The sequence below is a fragment of the Macaca thibetana genome, chromosome 12, assembly GCF_024542745.1.
Source record: "Macaca thibetana thibetana isolate TM-01 chromosome 12, ASM2454274v1, whole genome shotgun sequence".
Lineage (NCBI taxonomy): Eukaryota > Metazoa > Chordata > Mammalia > Primates > Cercopithecidae > Macaca > Macaca thibetana.
The window spans coordinates 65249504-65274970 of record NC_065589.1 but is presented as its reverse complement, the minus strand read 5'-3'; the positions used below and the strand labels follow the sequence as shown (position 1 = coordinate 65274970).

Below are 25467 nucleotides of genomic sequence, written 5' to 3'. Positions count from 1 at the left end.
TATTCAGCTGGGAGGTGCATTCTCTTGCCTTTGTCCCTATCTCTTTCTTGCCGTTGGAATATTGATATGGTTTGGCTGTCTCCCCAACCAAATCTCATCTTGGATTGTAACTCCCACAGTTGTAACCTCTGCCTAGGTTTTAGACATGACATGTCATGGGAGAAACCCAGTGGGAGGTAATTAAATTATGGGGGCAGGTCTTTCCCATGCTATTCTCATGATAGTGAATAAGTCTCATGAGATCTGATAGTTTTAAAAATGGGAGTTTCCCTGTACAAGCTCTCTCTCTTTGCCTGCTGCGACCCATGTAAGACATGACTTCCTCCTCCTTGCCTTCCACCATGACTGTGAGGCCTCCCCAGCCACATGGAACTGTAAGTCCCTTAAACTTCTCTTTCTTTTGTAAACCACCCAGTCTTCAGTATGTCTTTATCAGCAGTGTGAAAATGGACTAATACAATAAATTGGTACCAGTAGAGTGGAGCATTGCTGAAAAGACACCCAAATATGTGGAAGCAACTTTGGAACTGGGTAACAGGCAGAGTTTGGAACAATTTGGAGGGCTCAGAAGAAGACAGGAAAATGTGGGAAAGTTTGGAACTCCCTAAAGGCTTGTTGAGTGGCTTTGACCAAAATGCTGGTAATTATATGGACAATGAAATCCAGGCTGAGGTGGTCTCAGATGGAGATGAGGAACTTGTTGGGAAGTGGAGCAAAGGTGACTCTTGTTATGTTTTAGCAAAGAGACTGGCAGCATTTTGTCCCTGCCCTAGAGATTTGTGGAACTTTGAACTTGAGAGAGATGATTAAGGGTATCTGGTGGAAGAAATTGCTAAGCAGCAAAGCATTCAAGAGGTGACTTGGGTGCTGTTAAAGGGTATATGAAACACAGCATAAAACTTTGGAAAATTTGCAGGCTGACAATGCAATAGAAAAGAAAATACCATTTTCTGAGGAGAAACTCAAGCCAGCTTCAGAAATTTGCATAAGTAATGAGGAACTGAAAGTTAATCCCCAAGACAACGGGGAAAATGTCTCCAGGCCATGTCAGTGGTCTTCACAGCAGCCCCTCCCATGACAGGCCCAGAGGCCTAGGAAGAAAAAATGGCTTCATGGGCCAAGCCCAGGGTCCCCCTGCTGTGTGCAGTCTAGGGACTTGGTACCCTGTATCCCAGTCACTCTAGCCATGGCTAAAAGGGGCCAAGGTACAGCTTGGGCAGTGGCTTCAGAGGGTGCAAGTCCCAAGCCTTGGCAGCTTTCACATGGTGTTGAGCTTGCAAGTCCACAGAAGTCAAGAATTGAGGTTTGGGAATCTCTGCCTATGTTTTAGAGGATGTATGGAAATGCCTGGATGCCCAGGAAGAAGTCTGCTGCAGGGGCGGGGCCCTCATGGAGAAACTCTGCTAGGGCAGTGTGGAAGCAAATGCTGGGGGTGGGGGAGCCCCCACACAGAGTCACCACCTGGGCATTGCCTAGTGGAGCTGTGAGAAGATGGCCACCATCCTCCAGACCCCAGAATGGTAGATCTACTGACAGCTTGCATTATGCACCTGGAAAAGCCACAGATTCTCGACGCCAGCCCATGAAAATAGCTGGGAGGGAGGCTGTACCCTACAAAGCCACAGGGGCAGAGCTTCCCAAGACCATGGGAACCTACCTCTTGCATCAGCATAACCTGGATGTAAGACATGGAGTCAAAGGAGATCATTTTGGAGCTTGAAGATTTGACTGCCCCACTGGATTTCAGACTTGCATGGGGCCTTTAGCCCCTTTGTTTTGGCCAATTTCTCCCATTTGGAATGTGTGTATTTATCCAATGCCTACACCCCCATTTTATCTAGGAAGTGACTACCTTGCTTTTGATTTTACTGGTTCATAGGCAGAAGGGATTTGCCTTGTCTCAGATGAGACTTTGGACTCTGAACTTTTGAGTTAATGCTGAAATGAGCTAAGACTTTGGGAGACTATTGGGAAAACATGATTGGTTTTGAAATGTGGGGATATGAGATTTGGGTGGGGCCAGTGGTGGAATGATACGGCCTGGCTGTGTCCCCACCCAAATCTCATCTCAAATTGTAACTCCCACAATTCCCACATGTCATAGGAGGAACCCAGTGGGAGGTAACTGAATTATGTGGGCAGGTCTTTCCCATGCTGTTCTCATAATATTGAATAAGTCTCAAAAAGTCTGACGGTTTTAAAAACGTGAGTTTCCCTGCACAAGCTCTTTCTCTTTGCCTGCTGCCATCCATGTAAAATGTGATGCTTCACCTTGCCTTCCACCATGATTGTGAGGCCTCCTCAGCCACATGGAACTGTATTTTTTCTTTTGTAAATCGACCAGTCTTGGGTATGTCTATCAGCAGTGTGAAAATAGACTAATACAAATATGCACATTATAGCTGGAGCCAGAGTGGCCATTTTGTGACTATGAGGCAAACTTGACTATGGCAGCCATGTGCTAAGGAAAGATAAAGGAGAACTAGGTTTCTTTACCTTTTTCTTTCTTTTTTTGTTTTTAGAGTCTCACTCTGTCACCCAGGCTGGAGTGCTGTGGTGCAATCTCAGCTCACTGCAACCTCCACCTGGGTTCAAGTGATTCTCTTGCCTCTGCCTCTCTAGTAGCTGGGATTTCAGGTGTGTGCCACCAGGCCTGGTTAGTTGTGTATATATATAATTTCTTTTAGTGAGACGGGGTTTCACTATGTTGGCCAGACTGGTTGTGAACTCCTGACCTCAAGTGATCCACCACTTTGGCCTCCCAAAGTGCTGGGATTACAGGCATGAGCCACCATGCCTGGCTGAGAACTAGGTTTCTGATGGCTATGGAACTGCCATATAATAGCACTACAGCATTGGCTTTTCTAGATTATTTTTATTTTTCACTAGGAGCTGAATATAATTCCTAAATGAGAAAATTGATTTCATATTGTAGGTCTCTGTTTTCTGACTACTTGTGCAGGGCACAGTGTTTTAGGCGTCTTGATACTTGGACAAATTGATGCCCTGCATTGGAGGACTGTCTCTCTCTCTCTCTCTCTGTGTGTGTGTGTGTGTGTGTGTGTGTGTGTGTGTTATGAGTAGCTTTTTTTTGGCAGTGAGCTGTAAGTGAACTCTAGTAGACAAGAGAGGCTGTACATTGTCCCTTTACCCGTCTGCTGGTAACAGAACCCATTCCATGTGCTCTGATTAGTTCAGGCCAGACCAATGGAGAGCCCCAGTGATTGGTTTAGGGATTTTTTCTGTTTAGTAGGCAATATTTGAGATTTTAAAATCTAAATAATATGAGGCAGTTACCCAAAAAGCAGTAAAGATGATAAAGTCACAAAGATAATTGCTTAGTATGAAGGCATATTAGCTCATTAGAATCCAACACAACAATAATTCAGATTTGCAATTGGAATATTAAGGGCATAGTCTACCCAAGTTATACAAAAGATGATGTTTGTAGCATCAATGTCTAATATCCTGTAAACTAATTATGTACTAGTAATAAGTTAGGAAGAGACCATTTTTTCCCCCAAGATTCGAAGCAGATTAGTCGTGCATGTAAAAGTGAAAATGCAACAATGCTTTATAGCAGTTTTATCTCCATCTTTCTTTTCTCTTTCCAGTTCCTTCCTGACCTCTCAGGTTACTTGTTTTGCTTATTTATATGCACAAGAGACTCTTTTGTGGAAAATAATATTCACAAATGACATTAACATTCTGAATTAATGAGGCAGGGATGTTAGTCTTTTTGGATTAACTGCCTTGTTATTTCCATAATGTAGGGCAATAGTCTGAAACTAAAATGTTTACAGGGCCAGGTCACTAAAGTTAATGAATGAAGTAGGCTGCATGATAGAGTTGGGGGTGGTGGGGACTATGGCAAACTGGACATTTTACAATTTTAAAAACTATATTCAACTAAATGAAACATGTCTGTGAGTTGAATCTATTCTGTGGGCCGCCTGTTTGCTTGCTGTGATAGAAAGTAAAGCACATCTTGCTAACATGAATTAACTATTGAATATTCACGTGCCCTATGTTCCAGAAGCCATACTTGGAGTTCTTCATATGTGAGCTCATTACAACTCAGAATGGTGCTGTGAGATAGCTAGTATTGGCTCTGTTTTGACAGATATGGGACCTGGGATTGGAAAAACTAAGTTAAAGAGCCAAAGTTTACATGGTTAAGTACACAGCAGAGCTGAAATGTCAGTCCAGGCTTGGCTGAGTACAAGGCTCATGGTGTCTTTACATCAAGGGTCTCAACTGGAACGCTAGTAACAATGGGTGTCTCACACCTTACTGCAGTGTTGAGGACAATGGTGCAACTTCTTTTATTCTACGTCTCTGATGCTGGTTCAGAACAGATTCACAGGAAAGTGGAGGTCTTGCTAAGTAAAGAAGACACACTACTTCCCAGACGTTAGATGTAGTCTGTGCATCTTTTATCTGTGACTTATCTACTCTACCCTGCCCTGGGAAAGTAAAACAAGAGTTTTAAGTTGTAAAGGACAGGCAAGCCTAAAGACAGCTCATGTAAATGGGAGCAAGAAGAACAGTTTCTTGTGTTATAATGAGCCCCTCCAGGATGCTGTCCTTGGTTATCCTGTTGGTTGGATTTTCAGAGCAGACTGGTAGCTAATCAATCATGTTCATTGTGTCGGCAACTTTTGACTTGGAAGGAATGGCTGCTGACCCAGAAGCCACAGGCTTTGATGAATGGGGCTTCATACAAGAGGTGGTTGGAACATGTAACTAAAAAGCAGCCACATGGTAATAATCCACTTTTCCATATACTGGAATGTTTTCTGCTAATACCATGCCACCTGAGATTTTATAGAAATATATAAAACTCTATTATTTTTTCAAAGTTCAATGTGTGAAAAGGATCATTTAAAACTTTTGGTTTGTTGAGCTGCAAACATTCATTCACTGTACATTTTTTGTATATTTCCCATGTGCCTCAAGTTCTAGGATTTCCTAAAATAATGGATAGGGTGTCTGTGTGAGAATGGGTGTACAAATAGAGAATTGCAAATATCTGTCCTTGGTGCAAATGGTGCTCTGTGTAAGTCACTATAGGACCTCAAAGAATGGATTCCAGAATATTCTATTAGCATTGGTTTTAATTTTTTAGCTTATATTTGAGAGTGCCAAAAGAGTCCCAAAAGAGAGTTCTAATTATACACACTAATGAACTGCTTAGTGAGCACCATGCAAATATGATGACTACTGAGCATTTCTTGTGAGAGTTTAAAGGTGGCTCCCTGCCTAGCACCAGACAGTGCTCAGATCTGAGATAGAGAGGAACCATCAAGCCCGTGAATCCCAATGTTCCAGATCTACAGAGGACCCAAAGCATCCAGGAGAAATGCTTTGTCTTTAGGTAAAGATCCTTGGGGGATAAAAACCCTTTATTATTTTGGTGGTCTCTCTCCCTATGGCAAGGGAAACTTCTTTTTCTTAATTGTACAGCCTAATAAAGACAGTGGGGCAGCCTCAGTAGCTCATGCCTGATCCTTGGGAGGCTGAGGTGGGAGGATCGCTTGAGACCAGGAGTTTGACACCAGCCTGGACAACACAGTGAAACCCTGTCTCTACAGAAAAATTTAAAAATTAGCTCGGTGTAGTGGTGTGCACCTGCAGTCCTAGCTACTCAGGAGGCTGAGGCAGGAGGATTTCTTGAACCCAGGAGTTCAAAGTCACAGTGAACTATGATAGCACCACTGCACTCTAGCCTGGGTGACAGAGTGAGACCCTGTCTCCAAAAAAGAGTGACAATTTTGGGATAATAAAAATACAGAAAGGGAATATGTTACATTTACTACTAGGTATATGTCTGAGGAAGATACTGTATCATTAGCTGGCCCTCTCTTTGTCCTAGAAAGGGGCCAATCTGTCCACTGGAAGACCGGGTAGAAGGTATGTTATTGTGACTCTTCTTTAATTACATTGCTAACTCCCCAAAAGCCAAAGATATGGGAAAAGTTTGTTTGTGTAGGCACAGAGGGACCAATATTTTCAATAGTTTTATTTCATTTTTACAGTGCAGTTAAAGAGGGAACATAATAATTTTATAAATTAAACTTCCTAATGGGCAACATTTTCTATCTTTTAAATGTTGGAAAGTTTCATATTAATTTAACTCTCAAACATTGACTATGTAAAATTAAATAAGCAGCCAGTAAAAGGACAAACCAGATTTCCTTTTGAACTAAATTCTAAAGCTTATATGAAAAAATAAGAATACCTAGAAAATACTGAAAAAGAATAATGAGGAAGGTGAAACTAGGATTATGAGACATTAAAATATATTATAAAGTGATATTAATTAAAATAGTATAACCAGGCAGATAAGTCAATAGAACAGATAGAAAGACTAAAATAGAACCAAAGTTAAGGGAATCAGTATATGATAATAGTGACCATTCAAATCATAAGGAAAGAGTTCAGTCAAAAACTGATGTGAAGAAAACTAGGTAAGATAAATAACAAACTTGGAAAAATATTTGTCACTTTTGCAAATAATAAGGGTTTATTTCTTTGATAGTGAGCTCCTATGGATCAGTAAGAAAATAGCACTAGTTCAATAGAAAAATAGGCAAAAATATAAAGCATTTACAGAAGAAACACAAATGGCTTCTAAGTAAATAAATCTATACTAAAAATATGACCATACTTATTTATAATATGAAAAATGCTAATTAAAACTATAATGAGATAAATTTTATACTTATCATATTGGCAAAATTGAAATTTGGTAATACATTGTGTTGATAAAGGCATAGAGAAATAGACATCTCAGACGTTACCGGTAGGAATATAAATTGGTTCAAACTCCACAGAGAGAAATTTGGCGATATCTATCACAATCTCAAATGCTTATACACCAAATGCCCAGTTATCCTTCATTTCTGGGTATTTCTCCTACAAATAAAGCATCAAAATTGTGTATTTACAAGAATATTTATTGCACATTGTTTACAACAGCAAACAATTAGACACAACATCAATGTCCATAAATAATTAAATAATTAATTGTTTAAATAATTTATTTTTCATCTTTAAAATCTAATACTTTGCAGCCATCAAAAAGAATGAGACATCTTCTGCATGGAGAACGAAAAATCTAAAAAATAAATTAAGTGTAAAGAAGCAAGATATGGAACAGGATATACACTATGCTCATATATGTTCGTATATAAATATGCACTTACACATAGATACATGTGTGAGCATAGTATAGATACATGCATATGCACTATATTTACATAGAAAACAATGTATAAGCATTATGTATTAAAAACTGTGTAAAAACACACTGTATCCATGTATAAACTATCTTTAGAAGCATACACAAGAATTGGTTAACAATGGTTGCCCCAGTGAAAGGAACTGGGTGACTTGCAAAAAGGAATGTGAGGGAGGATCTCTTTTCTCTGATAATTTGTGCCTTTTGTACTTCGTGAATTGTGTTCACTGAGGGTGTCTAAACTATTTAGCAATAAAAAATTTAAAAGTCTATCATGAACAGATAGAGGAAATAGCAATCTTTGGTCATGTGTAGAAGTATTAAGGCATCTGATTGGTTAATTGTTAAAAAAGGCTTACAAGTACAGGGGCAAAAAGGAGAAATGCTTATTTCCACAAAGATCAAAAGAATTTAGTGCTTTACCACCATAATTCAAAAATAATTTTAATACCTTAATGTATGTTGCAATAACATTGTATATAAATAAGCACCCCCCTCCTTCCACTCCCCCATCCACATCACAAATAAAGGCTGACTACCTCATTGCCCCTCAACATTTCCTCTGAAAAGCGATCAATGTCTCCTGCCTGGCCATTAAATAGATTTTGAAAAACTCTTCAATCCGTATCAGTCTCATATCCTTATTTAGTTCCTCCAATTTGCCCTCAGCTGGGAATTCTGCAGGCAACTGTGATTCTGTTGTGTTCACCACTCATTTGAAGGGTCCCATCCATCATCATTTCTAGTCCTTTTCTGATGCAATGTAGCTTGTTCTTTGTCTTTCTTATAAACTGAATGGCTGTTAAATTATCCATTTATCTTCCTTCAGATTTTCTGTTCAGTTTCTCAGGCCCTATCAGGGCTGTCTTTTCTACCTTGTTTGCTGACTTTTCATTCCATTGCCCCTGTTCTTGGAGGCATCTTGGTTCACCATGCTGCCCTTCAAAACAAACTCTCTGGTTCAGTCTGCTTTTCGCTTGTTTGAAAGCAAGCAGAACTTGCTACTCAAGTAGATTTCCTTTAAAAATTCTGTTCCTTTGAATAGTTTTGAAAACTTTGAGGTAATATATTTCAAATTTTATACATAGATAGTAGGATATATTGGAACAAACCTTAAACTAAAAGTCCAAAGTCTTGGGTTCTAAACCCAGCTCTGCCATTATCAAGTCAGGTCACTTAATAGTGACCTTTCAGGGTTTTGCTTTCCCCTCCTACAGATGGTCTGCAGGTAGTCACCTAGTTAACTATTCTAGAATAAAAATACCATGTTTCTTCTGTTAAAGGTGACCCAATAAATGATCTCAGGTTTGTATAATACTAACGCCTGCACACACATTATCTCAGGCAGCACTGAGTCGTACTGGTTAGGAGTCACAGATTTGAAAGCAGAAAGAATCTATGCCCTGTCACTTACTATATATTCTTAGGTAAGTTACAGAAGCTCTATAGCTTCAGTTTTCACATCTGAAAAAAAGGATCCTCATAGCATCTAACTTGGTATCGTGAAGAGAATTACATCAGATCATGTTTGGAAAGTTAGTCTTGAGCACATACTAAGTGCTCAAAAAATGTTGTTATGGACTCACTACATCTTTGTGAGGCAGAAAGCTTGGCTATTATATATCCAAATTTACAGCAAAGATACTGAGGTTGAGAGATGATATTAATGATAACAATAGTGACTCACATGCTGGAGGGCTTTAACTATAATAGGTGTACTCTTTCCAAAAGCTTTTCCACATACTTCACCTCCCTTGGTTCAGACTCTTGGAAAGGTTGCTATTGTCTATCATCAATTCCATTTGCTCCAAGAAGAAAGTCACTTTGTGAGGCCCAAAACCTTTAAAAAGTAGCAGAGTGAAGCTGCTTTCAGCCAAACCTACAAGCCGGTGGTGATCACCATAAAAAGAAAGCTGAGGATGGTGAGCCCTCAGTTTATGAGTGTAGAGGGCAGGTTTGAAAGAGGACTCATAAAAACACTCAGCCCTTACTGCCTCCTCTTAGGCCCTCATCTTAGGTCTGTCTTCTCCCTCCTGCTGGCTATCTTTCCGTATGTCTCTATTTCTCTATTTCTCCTTTCTTCTTTAGATTTTTCAGCTGTTCAGATCACCTGTAACACTAAAACCTAAATTCGATGATGATATATTAAATCAAAGGCTTGGAGAATAATTTGTCCTTTTTTTGTTATTTTATGGTTCTATAGCTCATCCCTCTGCTTGTAGGAGTTATTGGTTCAGATGCTGAAACTCCCCTAATTCACTGAGGCCATTGTGAGCAGCAAGTATAACCTCCCTAGTTTCTCATCCGTGAAATAAAGGCAGGAATGTTAACACCGCCACAGGGCAATTCAAGAGTGATAGGTTATTTCAGGGCATCCTGAAAGCACAAGATGCTGAGGAAATGCAAGCGCTTACTAGTAACAATGTGATAACCCAATCTTTCCCGTTCCTGTCACTCTCTTGCACTTGCTGTGTTGCTGAGGCAGCCCTGTGGGGTCTCCCAGTGGCTGGTAACAACACACACACTGCTGCTGCAGCTTGGATGAGGGAGGAGGTTGGTAGATTCAGCTGTGCTGGGCATCCTGGCTGAGTAACAGAGACAGTGAATGTAAACAATTAAGATGTTCTAATAAAGGAACACAAAGAGGATCCCAGAGGCTAGAATATCTACCTCCTGGGGGCAAAGAGAGGTTTCCTAAGAGCCTGTCATGTGAGCAGAGTCCTCAAGCAAGACTAGGAGTTGCATGGGGAGAGGAGGGAAGGTAGGCCTGCAGATGGCTGGGTGAGCACAGGCACGGGGTGTGGAACATTAGTGAGGTAGCCATTAGGGAAATGGCAGGTGGCCACTTACGGCAAGAGCAGAGGGTACAAAGGAAGGAGAGAAAGGAGGTGGGATGGGAAGGTCAATTGTGCCAACTGAGATTTTTTTCCTGTAGTAATGGGAAAGGAGGGCCTGAAGGACTTTAAGCAGGTGAGCCATGCAGTCAGCTGTGCTTTGGGAGGATAGCTGTGGTGGTGACATGGAGCCTGGAGGATGGGACTATATGTATGAGACTGGGGTCAGAGTGGAGGCAGCTGGCAGGGAGGCAGTCAGGAGACCCTACTAATATAGGGGATCCAAATGAAGAAGAAAAATCATGATGGCACGACTAGAAAGTAATAGAGAAGAAAAAATACCCCAGGCATTTTGGCCTTGTTTTATAACATATTTCTTAGCTTTTTGATGGCATTGGAAGTTTTTCTGAAGTTGTCTTTTGTTTCCTGCCTTCACTGTATGCTCTGAATTCCCTTCTCTTTCATGCTTTTTACTTTGCATCTATTCTTTCATATTGAAGGCTTTGCTCAAACATTCTGTGGCCCTTATCTGTTTGCATATATTTAAATGCAAGGCACTGAAAGACGAAAGACCTATTGAAGGCAGAGTACAAAGTGGACCAAGGCAGGTAAGTGGGAGAGCCGTGACTGTCAACTGGTGGCTCCATTTTAAGGGCATCCTGCAGGAAATTGGTTCATTGAGAGAATCTGAAGTGCAAGTCCATGCAGATCTTTTCTCTGAGGCTATTCTGTTTCCCTAGAGAAGAATCCCACTTTTCTGCTTCTGGGGGTATCTGGCTGCTGGCACTCCAGGTGCAGAGTCAAAAGGCATCTGAGAGTCCAGCAAATCATTCCACGGGCTTTAGATTTCAGCCACAGATTCTCTTCATGAGTACTCTGAGAGAAGAACTCTCTTCTGACTTGGCAGTGGCTACACAGTCTGTTGACCTGGCTATGTGGTTGTGGGAGATTCCTGAGATCCTATTTACCAACTTCTAACCTTTCTTTCCCTCTTGTTTCCAGGCTGATTCCTCAACCTCGCTGTTGTGAATTGACTTGTGTCCTCCCAAAAGCTATGTTGAAGTTCTAACCCGGGTACCTGTGAATGTGGCCGTGTTTGGAAATAGGGTCTTTGCAGATGTTAGTTATCAAGGTAAGATGAGATCATATTGGATTAGAATGGGCCCTAAATCCAATAGTTTGTGTCTTTATAAGAAGGTCATGTGAAAACACAGACACAAGAAAATGTTATGTGAATACAGAGGCAGAGGATGTCAAGAACTGCTAGCAGCCATCAGCAATGAGGAGAGATGCGTGGAACGGACTCTCCCTCAGAGGCTTCACAAGGAACCAGTCCTGTCGACACATGGAGAGAATTCGTGGCTGAATTCTAGCTTCCAGAACTGAGAGCAAATACATTTCTGTTATTTTAAGCCACGCAGTTTACTGTACTTCGTTACAGCAGCCCTCGGAAACTAACATATCCACTCTTGGCTGTTCCTAAGTCCTGAGCCTCTCAGGCATTCCTTCTGAAAGGCAGATGGGCTGGCTCCCTGTTGCTCTCCCCTTGTGCAGACATTCTGGGAGATTACTTCCTTCTTAGCTTCCAATATTTGAGGGTAGCTTATCTCCACTTATTTTCTATTTCCTTCAGAGTGTATATCTTTCTTTGAAAAAAAGAAATGCAACTTTATTATTTCTAATCATGCTTAATAGTATTAAATAAGTCAATAAAATGAGGTGCCAAAGTGCTCATTTCAGAATTATCTCTATTAGGAAAAAAGTAGGGGATAACTAAATAAATTACAACAAGTCAATTGATCAGAATACCAGACTGTCATTTCAAAGGATAATGTGAAAGCTGGATGCAGTGGCTCATGCCTGTAATCCCAGCACTTTGGGAGGCCAAGGCGGGTGGATCACTTTAGCTCAGAGGTTGGAGACCAGCCTGGGCAATGTGGTGAATCCTAGTCTCTACGAAAATACAAAAAATTAGCTGGGTGTGGTGGCATGTGCCTGTAGTCCCAGCTACTCAGGAGGCTGAGGTAGGAATATTGCTTGTGTCTGGGAGGCAGAGATTGCAGTGAGCCGAGATTGCACCATTGCACTCCAGCCTGGGTAATAGAGTGAGACTCTGTCTCATAAAGAAAGAAGGGAAAAAAAAAGGACAATGTAAAAATTATGTAGAAACATGGAAACATATTAAGAACTTTATGTTAAGTGACCAAAGCAGAGTGTATTACCAGAATACACTCATGTACCCTGGTAAAAATGTGTTTGGATGTGGACAGTAGTATGAAGGGGTATCAGAAATAAGAGAATGTGAGGTTCTTATTTCTCCCAACAGTCACTCATGACAATTTAGGTATTCTCTAATGTATATTTTCTTTACTCTTCTCATTTGCTTTTGATACCTCAACAGCAGAGTTTTTAACATTCACATATATATATTTCTCCTTTCCTTCCTCCCTCCTTTTCTCCTGCCCTTCCTGCTTCTTTCCTACTTCTTCTGAAGAGAGCCAAAGAAGAGAGGGTCATGAAGAAGAGGTAAATAAGCTTTTAAAATATGCTCTCTAAAATAACTAGATAGTTACTTAAGGGAAGAGAACATTCCAAGCCTTGTAAGGACTTGGGGTTAAGAGACATTTAGCTTCATTATTCCAAAGCAGAAATCCTTTTAAAAAAGAGTTACATATGTTGGTCAGCTGGATAAGGAGAATTTAAGATAAGAATTAAGATCTTATCTTAAATCTGTCCTCAGAAACCTTATTGGGGGTATATTCTATTTTTTCCATTGGATTCCAGCATTTTAATATGGATTCATGGCACTGTTTGAGCTCATGAAATATATATGAATAGGAATATATTAACACTAACATATAAAGAATGGGTATTTTTTTCAAGGTTGCATGAAATAAATTATAGTCCATTTTATTTACCAAAAAATATACATAGAGATGGTTGTTTATCAGGTCAAACTCCTTTTTGGAGGTGACAAACATCAAGTATTCTGGAAGAACTTTGAGATGTAGCGAAGGGTATGAGATGCCTTCACCTGCCAATTATCATGCATAATGTTGGAAGGAACAGGAACTTAATCGTTCTTCTATTAATGAGTCCTCTCTGCTACTCAGAACTTCTTCCTACCCAGCACATTCTTTTTTTACTTTTCCTTTCTTTCTTTTTTTTTTTAAAGAGATGGGGTCTTGCTCTGTCACCCGGCTAGAGTGCAGTGTTGCAATCATAGCTCACTGCAGCCTCAAACTCCTGGGCTCAAGCAATCCTCCCACCACAGACTCCCAAGTAGCTGAGACTACAGGTACACACCACCATGCCTGGCTAAGAACAGAGCATATTCTTAGTTGATGTTTGCACTGATTACTTTTAGACACTAGAGGATCCTAAAAGTTTTCTAAGTCAAAGAAAGATTAAATTATAATCATGATAAATTTAGTATTTTATTGTATTATAATTTCTCAAAATCATATGTATGCAACATACAATATATATTTCTTGAAATCTATCTGTGACATATGCTAGCTCCATCTCTTAACCTGAATATTAAAATAACTAGAGGACTATATTTTCTGGCAATGCTGGATAAAAGAAAATTTAATGTATTTCCTAGATGAAAAAGTCAAAGCTCTGAAAAATTCATGGCTATTAACTGGCCCTTTACAGTAGAATTCAACTATGATGAGAACCAAACCACTTTATAAGAAGATATCATAGGCCATATACTCCAGCTTATGGGCAGGAATATAACAGTGCATACTCTGATGAAAGGTTTTATACATAGTCATGTACCTCATAATGGCATTTCAGTCAATGATGGACCATATCTACAACCACGGCCCCATAAGGTTATAATACCATATTTCTACTGTACCTTTTCTATGTTTAAATATGTTTAGATGCACAAATATTTACCATTGTGATACAGTTGCTTACAGTATTCAGTGCAGTAAAATGCTGTACAGGTTTGTAGCCTGGGAGCAATAGGTTATACCATATAGCCTAGGTGTGTAGGAGGCTGTACAATATAGGTTTGTGTAAGTACACTATGATGTTTGCATGATGAAATTGTCAAAGATGCATTTCTCAGAATGTATCCCTGTTGTTGAGCAACACATGACTGTATTTATAGGTGATAACTAAATGACATTATAAACTTACTTCATACATTCCACTGCTTATACTGCATCCTATCATTCACATTTCTGTTTCTTCATTCCTTTGCTCAACAAACATTGGGCTGAGCAGCTCTAATGTGCTAGCACTGTGCTAGGTGCCAGGAATATGGTGGCTCCAGGAAACCAGTCTAATGGGGAAGAGACAGAAAGATAATCACACACAGAGTGTGTGGTTATCAGGAGATGGAGACAGTGCTGTGGAATGTTGTGGGGAAGCAGAGGTTTTACAGAAGTGACAGCTTGGGCTGGTGTCTTCCAGGCAGACATGAGAGCGAGGAGGCATAGGCAGAGGCCAGGGAAAATGGACCAAAGGGCTAGTGAGTCCTGTGCTTGGGGCAAAGGGTATCTGGCAAGGAAGTGGGCAGGGTGACAGGAGATGAGGCCAAGGAATAGGTGTGGGCTTCAGAATGAATGAGAGGGTTTCTGAATGCTAAACCAAGGACTCTGGAAAGTACCTTATAGATTGTGATAGTAACCTGCGGTCTTTAAAGCAGGGAGATGCTGTGATCAGACTTTTTTTTTTTTAAAAAGATTATTTTGTCAAAAATTTGGAAGATAGACTGTAGTAGAGGGGCCTATAAATTACATAAAACCAACACTTTTGAATATTAATGTTTCTCTTCCATTCATATTTGACTAATAACACATAGAATATTTTCTGAGATAAACAGACTTTACTATCAGCAGCACTCCGATTTGGGTACATTATTATGTAACAAGGACAATATTTTGAGAATAGTAAGCCAGTGCATTTTCCATTCTGTTTGAATGGTGATGCCTGGGGCTCCTCTCCCATTATCTCAGTAGGCTTCCCTCCTTCAGGCAAATGGCAGTTCCCAGCTAGAAACAAGCTGCCATCATTCAGCTTTGAAAGAGAATAACCCTGCTTGTAGCTTTGCATGGTGAAGTGGCCTTCTCCTTTCTCTATTAAGAACCAAACCTGGCTAAGTTAGATCTTCAAGTTTTACTACAAAACTCTAGCAGGAAGAACACAGAGGAGACCATATAAGGATAGTTCCCATCAGGAAAAGCAAAGCAAATGGAAATATTAGGGGAAGAGGGGAGTGGGGAGAGGGGCAGGGAGAGAGAAAAGAGGAGAAAGAGAGAGGGGAGAGAGAGGCAGAAAGGGGTAGGTGAGAGAGAGGAAGATCAGAAGTGAGTAGTCCTGGCTTCACATTCCTTGGGGGTCAAACCTTAAAGGTGAGGGGAGGGCTTATATTTCAGATTTCAGAGCCTAATTCAGGAAAATAATAGAATCTTCCTAAAGCAAGTTGGCACCACCCAGGCAGCATATTAGAAAAGACTTAGAAATTTGTGTGGACAGCAGGGTAACGAGAAAGTAGCTGGGAGTTCATGGGTGCCCCAGGGGGAATGAGGAAATGCCAAGGGAACCAGTCAGTTAGAACTGGCCAGGAAGCTGCTGGGGGTGGTGCAGGGGGCTTGCCAAGAGGCTGCCACAAGGACCACAGACTTAAGCAGCCACAGCTAGTGGCCAGGGCTGGCACAAAGTGCTCATCACACCCACACCATAGTCACACGGGGCTGGCACAGCATCACAGCCAGAGTTGTGACCAGCCACTTCTCAGTTAACCCAGAAAGACCCAACAGGCGAGATGTGCACCAGGCGTCCTTCTCCTGAAGGTCACAAAATCATCACAACCATAGGTGAGTTCCCTGGTACCTAGATGTCAGCTGGGGAGGAGAAAGAGCTCTGACTGGGAGTACTTTAACCCGAAGAGACTGAGATACTTTAATATAGTGAAGTTTAAATAATAGTCCCTGAACACAGCCACCACCCTACTCCCCATCACCAGGAAAAAGTGGAGCCAGATAGATCAGTTATAGAGAATATAGGAAGTTGTTTTCCTTCCTTCCTTCCTTGCTTCTGTCTTTCCTTCTCTCCTCCCCTTCCCTCCTCTCCCCTCTCCTCCCTTCCCCTCCCCCTCCTCTTTTTTTCCCTCCCTCTCTCTCTCTCTCTCCCTACATTCCTCCCTTCCTCCCTCCTTCTTTCTTTCCGTATTTTTTGAGTTATGTATGATGGCATTCCATGTATATTCCCCCTTTGTAAGGATAAGTAAGAAACTAAACCCAACTATCTCTTCCTTTCATCCACAAGAATACTAAAAGTCATAGAGAAACACAGGAAACTGATTTGGGTGGTGTCTTTTTTTTTTTTTTTTTTTACTATCTGATGAAGTTGTTCTTAGGGAACACTGGATTGCTTTTAAAGTACTTTCATCAGTATCCAGAGAAAGTGTCCTGGAGTAGCACCTTATATCCTCTTTTCTAGTTTATCAATTTCTAACTCCCACTCTACTATTTCAACTATATGTTAAAGTTTTTTTCTCCCTTTTTCCCAGAGAGCCTATTAATATTGCATCACGTGGAATGTATTTTTCAAAATAACCATTAAAAGTGAAGGCAGAGGCTGGGCGTGGTGGCTCATGCCTGTAATCCCAGCACTTTGGGAGGCTGAGGTCTGCAGATCACTTGAGGTCAGGAGTTCAAGACCAGCCTGGCCAACATGGTGAAACCCTGCCTTTACTAAAAATACAAAAAAATTAGCCGGGCATGGGCATGCCTGTATTCTCAGCTACTCAGGAGGCTGAAGCAGGAGAATCGCTTGAACCCGGGAGACGGAAGTTGCAGTGAGGCGAGATCATGCCATTGCACTCCAGCCTGGGCAATGAGAGCAAAATTCTATCTCAGAAAAAAAAAAGTGAAGGCAGAGAAAAAAATCAAAGGTTACTGTAAATCTTAACATTAGAAGCCCTGCCTGTTTCAGAAACATCATGACATTTTAATAAAGAGGTACTACTCTTATCAAAATTTTCCTACTCTTAATGGAAAGAGAAAATTATTCTGGCTAGATGCTGGCCAGGTTACGTACTTTTGCATTATCTGTGAGAAAATATCCACTCCAAAATCAAAAGCCAGTTTGGGATGAGTTAAAAATTGGATTATATTCATAATAAAAATTAAATCCCTCAGTCCTTAACAAACAAAAGATTTATAATGACTCTGCACCTCTGACATTCTAGGTACACTGAGATTTGGTTAAGTTGAGAATGAAAATAAGGAGCCAGAACTTAGCTTGCTATTGCAGAGAAAAGCTCAAAATGATACTGTGACATGAGGGTTTCTGTTTATCCCTAAGGCTGGTGTGGCAATGACACAAAGTTTGATTGTGTCTTTTTTTCTTCCTTCTTCCTTTTTTTTTTTTTCCTTCAAAGATGTTGAGCAGCAGGGCTAATGGTTCCCCAGCAGGGTGCAAAGACAGCAGAACGCATAGGAATCAGATGTCAATGTATTCCTTCTAGATGCCCTGCTAGGACACAACTAACTAACCAGGGCTTGAGTCTTCTCTTGGGGAAATGTGCTTTGATGGTTCCCTGCCCACTCTTGCCTTCGTGATTAAAAGGCTGTCACCCATAAATCACGACTTCATCCTGTTACAATCATTTTCTTTCTTTCTTTCTTTCTTTCTTTCTTTCTTTCTTTCTTTCTTTCTTTCTTTCTTTCTTTCTTTCTTTCTTTCTTTCTTTCTTTCTTTCTTTCTTTCTTTTCTTTCCTTTCTTTCTTTCTTTCTTTCTTTCTTTCTTTCTTTCTCTTTCTTTCTTTCTCTTTCTTTCTTTCTTTCTCTCTTTCTCTTTCTGTCTCTCTCTCTCTCTCTCTCTCTCTTTCTTTCTTTTCTCTCTCTCTCTCTCTCCTTCTCTCTCTCTCTCTCTTTAAGGAAAAGTCTGAAGATTAAAAAGACAGCAAGTTCCAGCGAACTCTATGCTCACATATAAACATATGGATAGAAGCCTGGCCTACATCCTTATTAGATAACTATCCATCAATCTGGGACTGTTCTGTGCGTGTGTCCTACCCACCTGGCATGTTGGGAGAGCTAAATCAATGCCACAATGACATGCTGTCTTTTTCCACTTGAGATAGAACCAGTCAGCCTCTCTTGTTGACAATACATATGGTAAAGAGGACCTGCACATCGTTTTTTTTTTCCTGTTTCATTTATATATTTTTATATATTTTCTGTCTGTCACTTTCTGTCAATCTCAAGATTACTTAGATAACTTCCTAGTGAATAGATTTTGAGGAGGGGGAGTTCCTCATTGTTTTCCCTCAATGTAGTAAAAAAAATGAGTGGAACTGGAAGCTATCTCAGAGAAAAGAGTTTTGATTTTAAATGCACTGGGCATCTGAAATATACTGGTGTGGGTTGCCAACTAGGCACATAAATAAGTAGTCCTTCAGGCACCTGAGAGTAGTGATAATCTTCACCCTTTGCTTGGAGAAGAGCTAATCTCAGCAAACAGGATCACAAGCAGAAAGTGCTTTATCTATTTCATATTTGACAAGCACAACCCTTTTAAAAGCACAAAGTAAAACCGAACTACCCAGTGAAGGTCAATGAAGTCAAAAAGCTGTACCCAAACCATATGTGTATCTACTGTGCAGCTGCATGGCCGCTCGCCCCTGCCAAACTCGCTGTTCTGTCCCACTGCTGTTCCCAGGAGCCTCCAGCCGTGGGGTGCCCTGGGTCAACTCCCACCCTCTGTAGACTCCAACTCTCCAAACTTCTCCACCAGCAGGAAGATCCCAGCTCTCTCTATGAGAGTGCTTGCCTTGGGCTCTACATGAAGGTTCTTGCCATCCAACCTTGCCCTACCTTGGGGTCAGGCCTTGGTTGTCAGAGGGGACATGCTTTGTCTCATGTGTACTCCTTGGTATCCTTTTGCCGTATGCCTAGACCAACATGGTAAAGCGAAGCTGAATTCTTATGATGCTGTATGTCAGACCAATCACATCAGGGATTCCTGCCACCTGCACACTTCCCACTTGTCTTTGATCCTCTCAGATTCCTTATTATTGCATTTTTATGTTCAAAACCCCAAACTTGACTTTCACTGAGTTATCTCAGTGAATGGTGTCACATCAGTGACCTTCTTGGCTTGTCACTTCCTCAAGATGTTGTGTCTTCCCACTAATGGTGATTCCTGCCCACTGACTGATTTGATTTCAGTTCAGAAGCACCAACAGTTAATGTGAGATTATCCAGTTAAATAGTGGAGGGAAGGGAGAACACTGCATAAGATGAAATAAAATAGGACCCTCAGAGAGGATACTTAAACTTACCCTACAAAGTTTCAGTTTGATGGCTCTTAAAATGATTGGTTTCAAAGCCTTGTATTTAAAACTTACAAATGAAATGAGATATTTTTTTTTACTTAGTGATAGTAAGGAATCAAAAAGAGCAAGATTTTCATCCCCTGTTAAATGAAAAGATACAGCAGCAAGTATGAATATGAGCTTCTGTAAACAGCTCCTTCCATATTCCCTTTCAGCATGACACATCTCTCCCCAGTTAGTTAAATAATAAAAAATGGTGCAAGAAATTTCCATCAGAGGTGAAGAAGGGCAGTAGAAAGGTCACTACACCAAAACAAAGGTCAGGGGTGAGCAGGACACAACTCTCATTTGGTGGGACCATCACTTAATCTTTCTATATATTAATTTCCTGCAGCTGAAAATAGCAGAGGTCTCTAACCCACAGATAAGTAGTAAAGTAAAACAGATGTGAAAAATCAGGATGATATGTAATGTGAAGGGATAATATTACTCCCTAAATTCTAGAAATTGCTATTTCCACTTAAATTCAAATAACTTCCTTTGTAACCTAAAGATTTCAAAGCATTAAATAGGAAGCATAAGACAAGCCCTAAAGGATTGTGAATTAGTAATAAAGCAAATTAACATGGAAAACCATATGAGGATCCTTTACAGCCTTTCCTATAACCAATCACATAGGAAGAGTGTGTAGACTTTGAGTTCACTCCAAAATAGCTTTGCAAACTAGTACCAAAACTTAACCAGCTTCCCACCCCAATACATGTCTTCATCCTCCTAAGCTTTACCCAAAGTAAAAGGAATGTAGTAATTGCACGAATAATTTCTTCATCCCATTTATTGCCTAAGTGTGCACACAAAACTGAATAACATTAAAAAGTAATTCAACATGTATAGTCCAGGTCAGTTTCACAAAGCAAGATATAAGTGACCCAAAAGTTGTTGGGCTTTGCATATGGGGGCCTGCTTATTCAGAGACACTGAGGATGGGAGGAGCCAACAGGAAGAAAAGAGAGTTGAGGATCCCCTTAAAATAAAGTATACATCATTTTCTATTTTATTTGCCCAATCTTTCAGTATTAAATAAAAGAACATTATGTTCCTTTTTTAACTAAAATAAGCAATTGTAGATTATTTTAAAACTTTACCTGACTTTATGGTATCATGTATTTAATGACTAATATACAACAAAAATGAATTTATTTTTGTTATAGTTATTAAAAATTACATATCCATCTTCAAGACAGTATTCTAAGTTTGTCTGTTTGTTTTCAGGGTTCTGCGATAGGGCTCAGCAGTTCCTAAAAGTGCTGAAAACGAAGTGGTAGATGATCTTGAACTTGATGGTTGTGAGGTCCTTAAAAAACAATACCGTGTTTTTAATAGGGTTACATAGGGTGAGGAACTAAAGAGATTTTGCTTTCCCTGCATGTTTCTCACTTTGAAGTTAGACAAGCAGCTCAGTTCTGATTGAGCTAGGTTGGGGGTAAAGAACTTGCCAGGTTTTTACAAATGAAAGCAAATGCTTAGAAGTAAAATTAAAAGCCAGTGTACACTAAACTGTTAGTGTTAACTGACGCCAGCCCTGATCCGTACTCAAAACGTGGAGTGTGAACCATTCAAAGCGACACTTTTCTCCTTTCAGAAGGAGAGGCCTACACACCAAGTAGCAAAGCTGGAGTCATTAGTGCATCTCGCTTAAAATTCACTGGTGAGGATTTGCCGCATGCATCTCAGACAGGCAGATTTTGAAGCTGGAAGGTGTGTCACAAAACCCCCCCGCTCAGACCGTGGGGTCAGAGCAGAACACTAAGTTTCCTGGAATCCTTATTCTCACATGATATTAATAAAGAAAATTTGTTAAAAAAAATTCCATGGTCAAATATGTTTGAGAAATTGAGTTGATCAAGTTTAAACATGTTTCTTGGCCCTGTGAGCTTTTGTTGAACAGACAGTTATTAGATGATGGCTGGATGTTCATGTTCTATGGGACACAGTTTGAGAGATAGTAAATAAAATATTATTATCCCTGGTTTACAGATGAGGGAGTGGAGGCTCATGGAGATTATGTCCTAGAAGGTGGAGAATGCAGGTCTGCAGCCTCTTAGAACCAACTCTTCCCAGACAGGGGACAGTCAGAAGTTCAAAAAAGACAAACTGCAGCCAGAGCTCTCAGCAATGTACATACCCTGGAAATGTCTCCTAAAATGAGTGCTTTTGAGAAGCACACACTTTTCCTTTTCTGATTCAGTCAGAACATGTAGGCCCTCCCAAATCAAAGTACCTGATACAAAGGCATGCAGATGCTGTCAATCCACTCCAGTTGCAACCGAGGCAGTTCATCTTTCCGGTTCCGATCAAAAATTGCCTAGAATCAGGGGGGCGGGGGAAGAACCTTGCTTTACTACACCGAAGTATTTTACAGGGTGCTTTGTCAAACACTTTGCTACAGTGATCCATTTTTTACAAACTGAACCCTTCACAAATCACAATCAATCTTTACACAGACTTTCTTCTCCTTTATCATGATGAGAAATGAAATGGTTTTTACCTCTTTTTATGAGATTTGTAAGCAAATTTACTTGAACTTTCTAGCGTGCAACTTCTTGGGGCAAAAACCCATCTTCAAATATAAGCAACTGCTACTAAATCAAGTCATCAGGTCACTGTGAATTGGGTACAGGTCAAGGGGAAAGGAATATGTTTTACTGCCACAAAAATAATGCAGGCTTTCATTTCTATAGTGAGAGGTTGGGATAGAATGGGACAGATTGGAAAATATCCTTAAAAGCAATTTTATTGTAAATAGAAACCATTTATATTACTTTTTCAGGGTGAGGGGTTGATTTGGCAATTACATATGTTTTTCAATAAGGTTCTGTCATTAATAAATTTTTAAATATTTATCTATCATTGTGTGGATGATGGTGGATGGTACGCATTCTCTCTTCATTCCCAGCCCTTAAGCTTTATGATGTTATAATGTTTGAGATAATTTAGGTATATTTTTGAGAGAAATAAATGACATTTTTCTGTTGGGCAGACTTAAGGGAAACAATCAATTGGAATTTTAGTGTTAAAATTAATTCACTGAACAAACACTGCCAATTCTGTGCCAGTGAGACTGCCTCTCCCTTTGTTCTTAAGGAGTCAGGCCCAGGCCTGAGAAGCTCCCTTGTGCCCTTACTTATCTAGAAGACTGGGCTATCTAGTTATAACTTGCCCTCCCTTAATGTTATACAGTAAGTTTTATCTTTCCTCTACATAAAACGTGGCATTCACATCATTTTGGTGTCCTTATAGGCCATGAGGGCAGAGCCAAGCAATCCCCTTGGTCCAGAGGTGTTGGAAAATCCTGTATCCTTCAGATGTATGAATAAGAGTGGGAGTGGGTGGGGCAGAAATCACTAGCTGCCAAATCTGAGGAAAATATCTCCAAACTGGGGAGAAGGTCACTGATACCCAAAGGCTCTTCTCATCCTTGTCTTGCAATGGGAGATGGGAAATAGCAGGAAAGAAGACTGGAATTTAGAGAAAATTGTGAAAATGTGCTGGAGAGAGGGATAGCTCTTGTGAATAATATGAGTCTTGGTCCAAAATGTCTCTTTAGAGCTGGGTGCAGTGGCTCATGCATGTAATCCTAGCACTTTGCGAGGTTGAGGTGGGAGGATCACTTGAGCCCAAGAGTTCAAGACCAGCCTGGACAACAGAGTGAGGCCCCTGTCCCTACCAAAAAAAAAAAAAAAGTTAGCCAACTGTGGTGGCACACACGTAGTCTCAGTGACTACAAGTCTCCTCCTGAGAGGAGGCTGAGGTGAAAGGATTGCTTAAGCCCAAGAGATTGAGGTTGTATTGAGCTATGATTGTGTCATTGCATTTCAGCCTGGGTGACAGAGTGAGACTCTCAAATAAAATAAAATAAAATAAAAATAAATAAATAAACAAAATATTTCTTTAAAAAATATTATTCTGGGCTGGGTGTGGTGGTTCATGCCTGTAATTCCAGCACTTTTTGAAGCCAAGGCAGGAGGATCACTTGAGATCAGGAGTTTGAGACCAACCTAGCCAACATGGCGAAATCCTGTTTCTACTAAAAATGCAAAAAATTAGCTGGGCGTGGTGATGGGCGCCTATGATCTCAGTTACCTGGAAGGCTAAGGCAGGAGAATAACTTGAACCCAGGAGGCAGAGGTTGCAGTGAGCCGAAATTGTGCCACTGCACTCCAGCCTGGGCGACAGAGCAAGACTCCATCTCAAAAAAAAAAAAAAAAAAAAAAAAATTAGGTTTTATTTTCTCTATAGTTCTCTTTGCTATATAAAATTTTCATATTTATTTAATTATTCAATTTATAGTGGATATTATAAAGTTACTTTTTTAAAAAAATGCAGTGGTTTTTAGTATATTTACAAAGTTAAGCAACTATCACTACAATTATAGAACATTATTATCATCCTCGAAGAAACCCCATACCATTAGCAGTCACTCTCGTTTTTTCCCAAACTCCCAGCCTTAGGCAACCACTAATCTATTTTCTCTATTGATGGATCTGCTTATCCTGCACATTTCATATGAATGGAATCTTATGATATGTGGTCTTTTGTGACTTGGCCTCTTGCACTGTTTTCAAGGTTTACCCATGTAGCATGCATCAGCATTTCATTCATTTTTATTGCCGAATAATATTTCATCGTATAGATGTTTTATTTATTTGTTCATCAGTTGATTGACATTTGAGTTGCTTCCAGGATATTATGAATAATACCTGTGAACATTCACATACAACTTTTTATGTGGATGTATGTTTTCATTTCTCTTGGGGATATACCTAGAGGTAGAATTTCTAAGGCATATGGTAACTCTGTTTAACTTTTTGAGGAATTGACAAACTGTTTTTCAAAGCAGCTGCATCATTTCACATTCCTGCTAACAATGTATGGGGTTCCAATTTTTCCACGGCCTCACCCAACGCTTGTTATTGTCTGTCGTTTTTGCTATAGCCATCTTAGCAAAAGTGGTATCTCATTGTGGTTTCAGTTTGCATTTCCCTGATGACTAATGATTTTGAGCATCTTTTCATGTGCTTTGTGGCCATTTACATATTTTCTTTGGAGATATGTCTGTTCAGATCCTTTGCCTATCTTTTAAATTGCGTTGTCTTTGTATGATTTGCAAATATTTTCCCATAATATGGGAAAATTTACTTTCTTGATAGTGTCCTTTCGTCCATGAAAGTTTTTAATTTTGATAAAGTTCAATTTGATTTTTTTTTTTTTTTTTTTTTTTTGAGACAGAGTCTCACTCTGTCACTCAGGCTGGAGTACAGTGGTGTAATCTGGGCTCACTGCACCCTCTGCCTCCTAGGTTCAAATGGTTCTCCTGCCTCAGCTTCCTGAGTAGCTGGGATTACAGGTGCTCACCACCACACCTGGCTAAATTTTGTATTTTTAGTAGAGTCAAAGTTTCACCATGTTGGCCAGGCTGGCCTTGAACTTCTGACCCCAAGTGATCAGCCCACCTCAGCATCCCAAAGCGCTGGCATTAAAGGCGTGAGCCCACTGCGCCTGGCTGTTCAATTTAATTTTAATGAAGTTCAAATCAACATCTCTGGACCAACATCTCTGGGTCATTTTGTCTTTTGTCTCCTGTGCTTTTGGTTTCATATTTAAGACACCATGGTTAACCCCAATCTGGAAGATTTGTACCTATATTTTCTTCTAAGAGTTTTATAGTTTTAGCCCTTACATTTAGATGTATGATCCATTTTGAGTTTATTTCAGGGTATGCTGAGAGGTAGGGAACCAACTTCATTCTTTTGCCTGTGGATATGCAGTTGTTCTTGAACCATTGTTGAAAAGACGTTATCTTGGCACCCATGTTCAAGATCAGTTGACCATAATTTTAAGGGGTTTATTTTTGTACTAGTCACTTCTTAATCAATGCTTGATGAGAAAAAAAACAAAACAAAACAAAAAAAAACACGAGTGTGAGGCCCCACACAGTCCTGTGGTTCACAGCATTTTGCATCTCATAAAATTAGTATTAGTAATTATTTCATGTCTATATTTCCCACCAGTTGACAAGATCCTT

The 25467-nt window shown here is 40.1% G+C and overlaps 2 protein-coding genes and 2 long non-coding RNA genes across 4 annotated transcripts in view; 2 read left to right on the top strand and 2 right to left on the bottom strand.

Annotated features, from left to right (window-relative positions):
• Positions 1-11458, top strand: part of LOC126932092 (uncharacterized) — a 34874-nt gene extending 23416 nt beyond the window's left edge. Inside the window, exons 5-6 of the long non-coding RNA XR_007718103.1 lie at positions 11080-11209; positions 11319-11458. This is a non-coding gene — a long non-coding RNA (uncharacterized LOC126932092). The remainder of the gene's footprint in view (positions 1-11079; positions 11210-11318) is intronic.
• PDE11A (phosphodiesterase 11A) overlaps positions 1-25467 on the bottom strand; it is a 467408-nt gene that overhangs the window by 18817 nt on the left and 423124 nt on the right. The window contains exon 19 of the mRNA XM_050750610.1: positions 21664-21747. Coding sequence (XP_050606567.1) covers positions 21664-21747 — 84 coding nt within the window. The remainder of the gene's footprint in view (positions 1-21663; positions 21748-25467) is intronic.
• NFE2L2 (NFE2 like bZIP transcription factor 2) overlaps positions 1-25467 on the bottom strand; it is a 598880-nt gene that overhangs the window by 412848 nt on the left and 160565 nt on the right. The window lies entirely within an intron of this gene.
• Positions 15722-25467, top strand: part of LOC126932093 (uncharacterized) — a 45653-nt gene continuing 35907 nt past the window's right edge. Inside the window, exon 1 of the long non-coding RNA XR_007718104.1 lies at positions 15722-15914. This is a non-coding gene — a long non-coding RNA (uncharacterized LOC126932093). The remainder of the gene's footprint in view (positions 15915-25467) is intronic.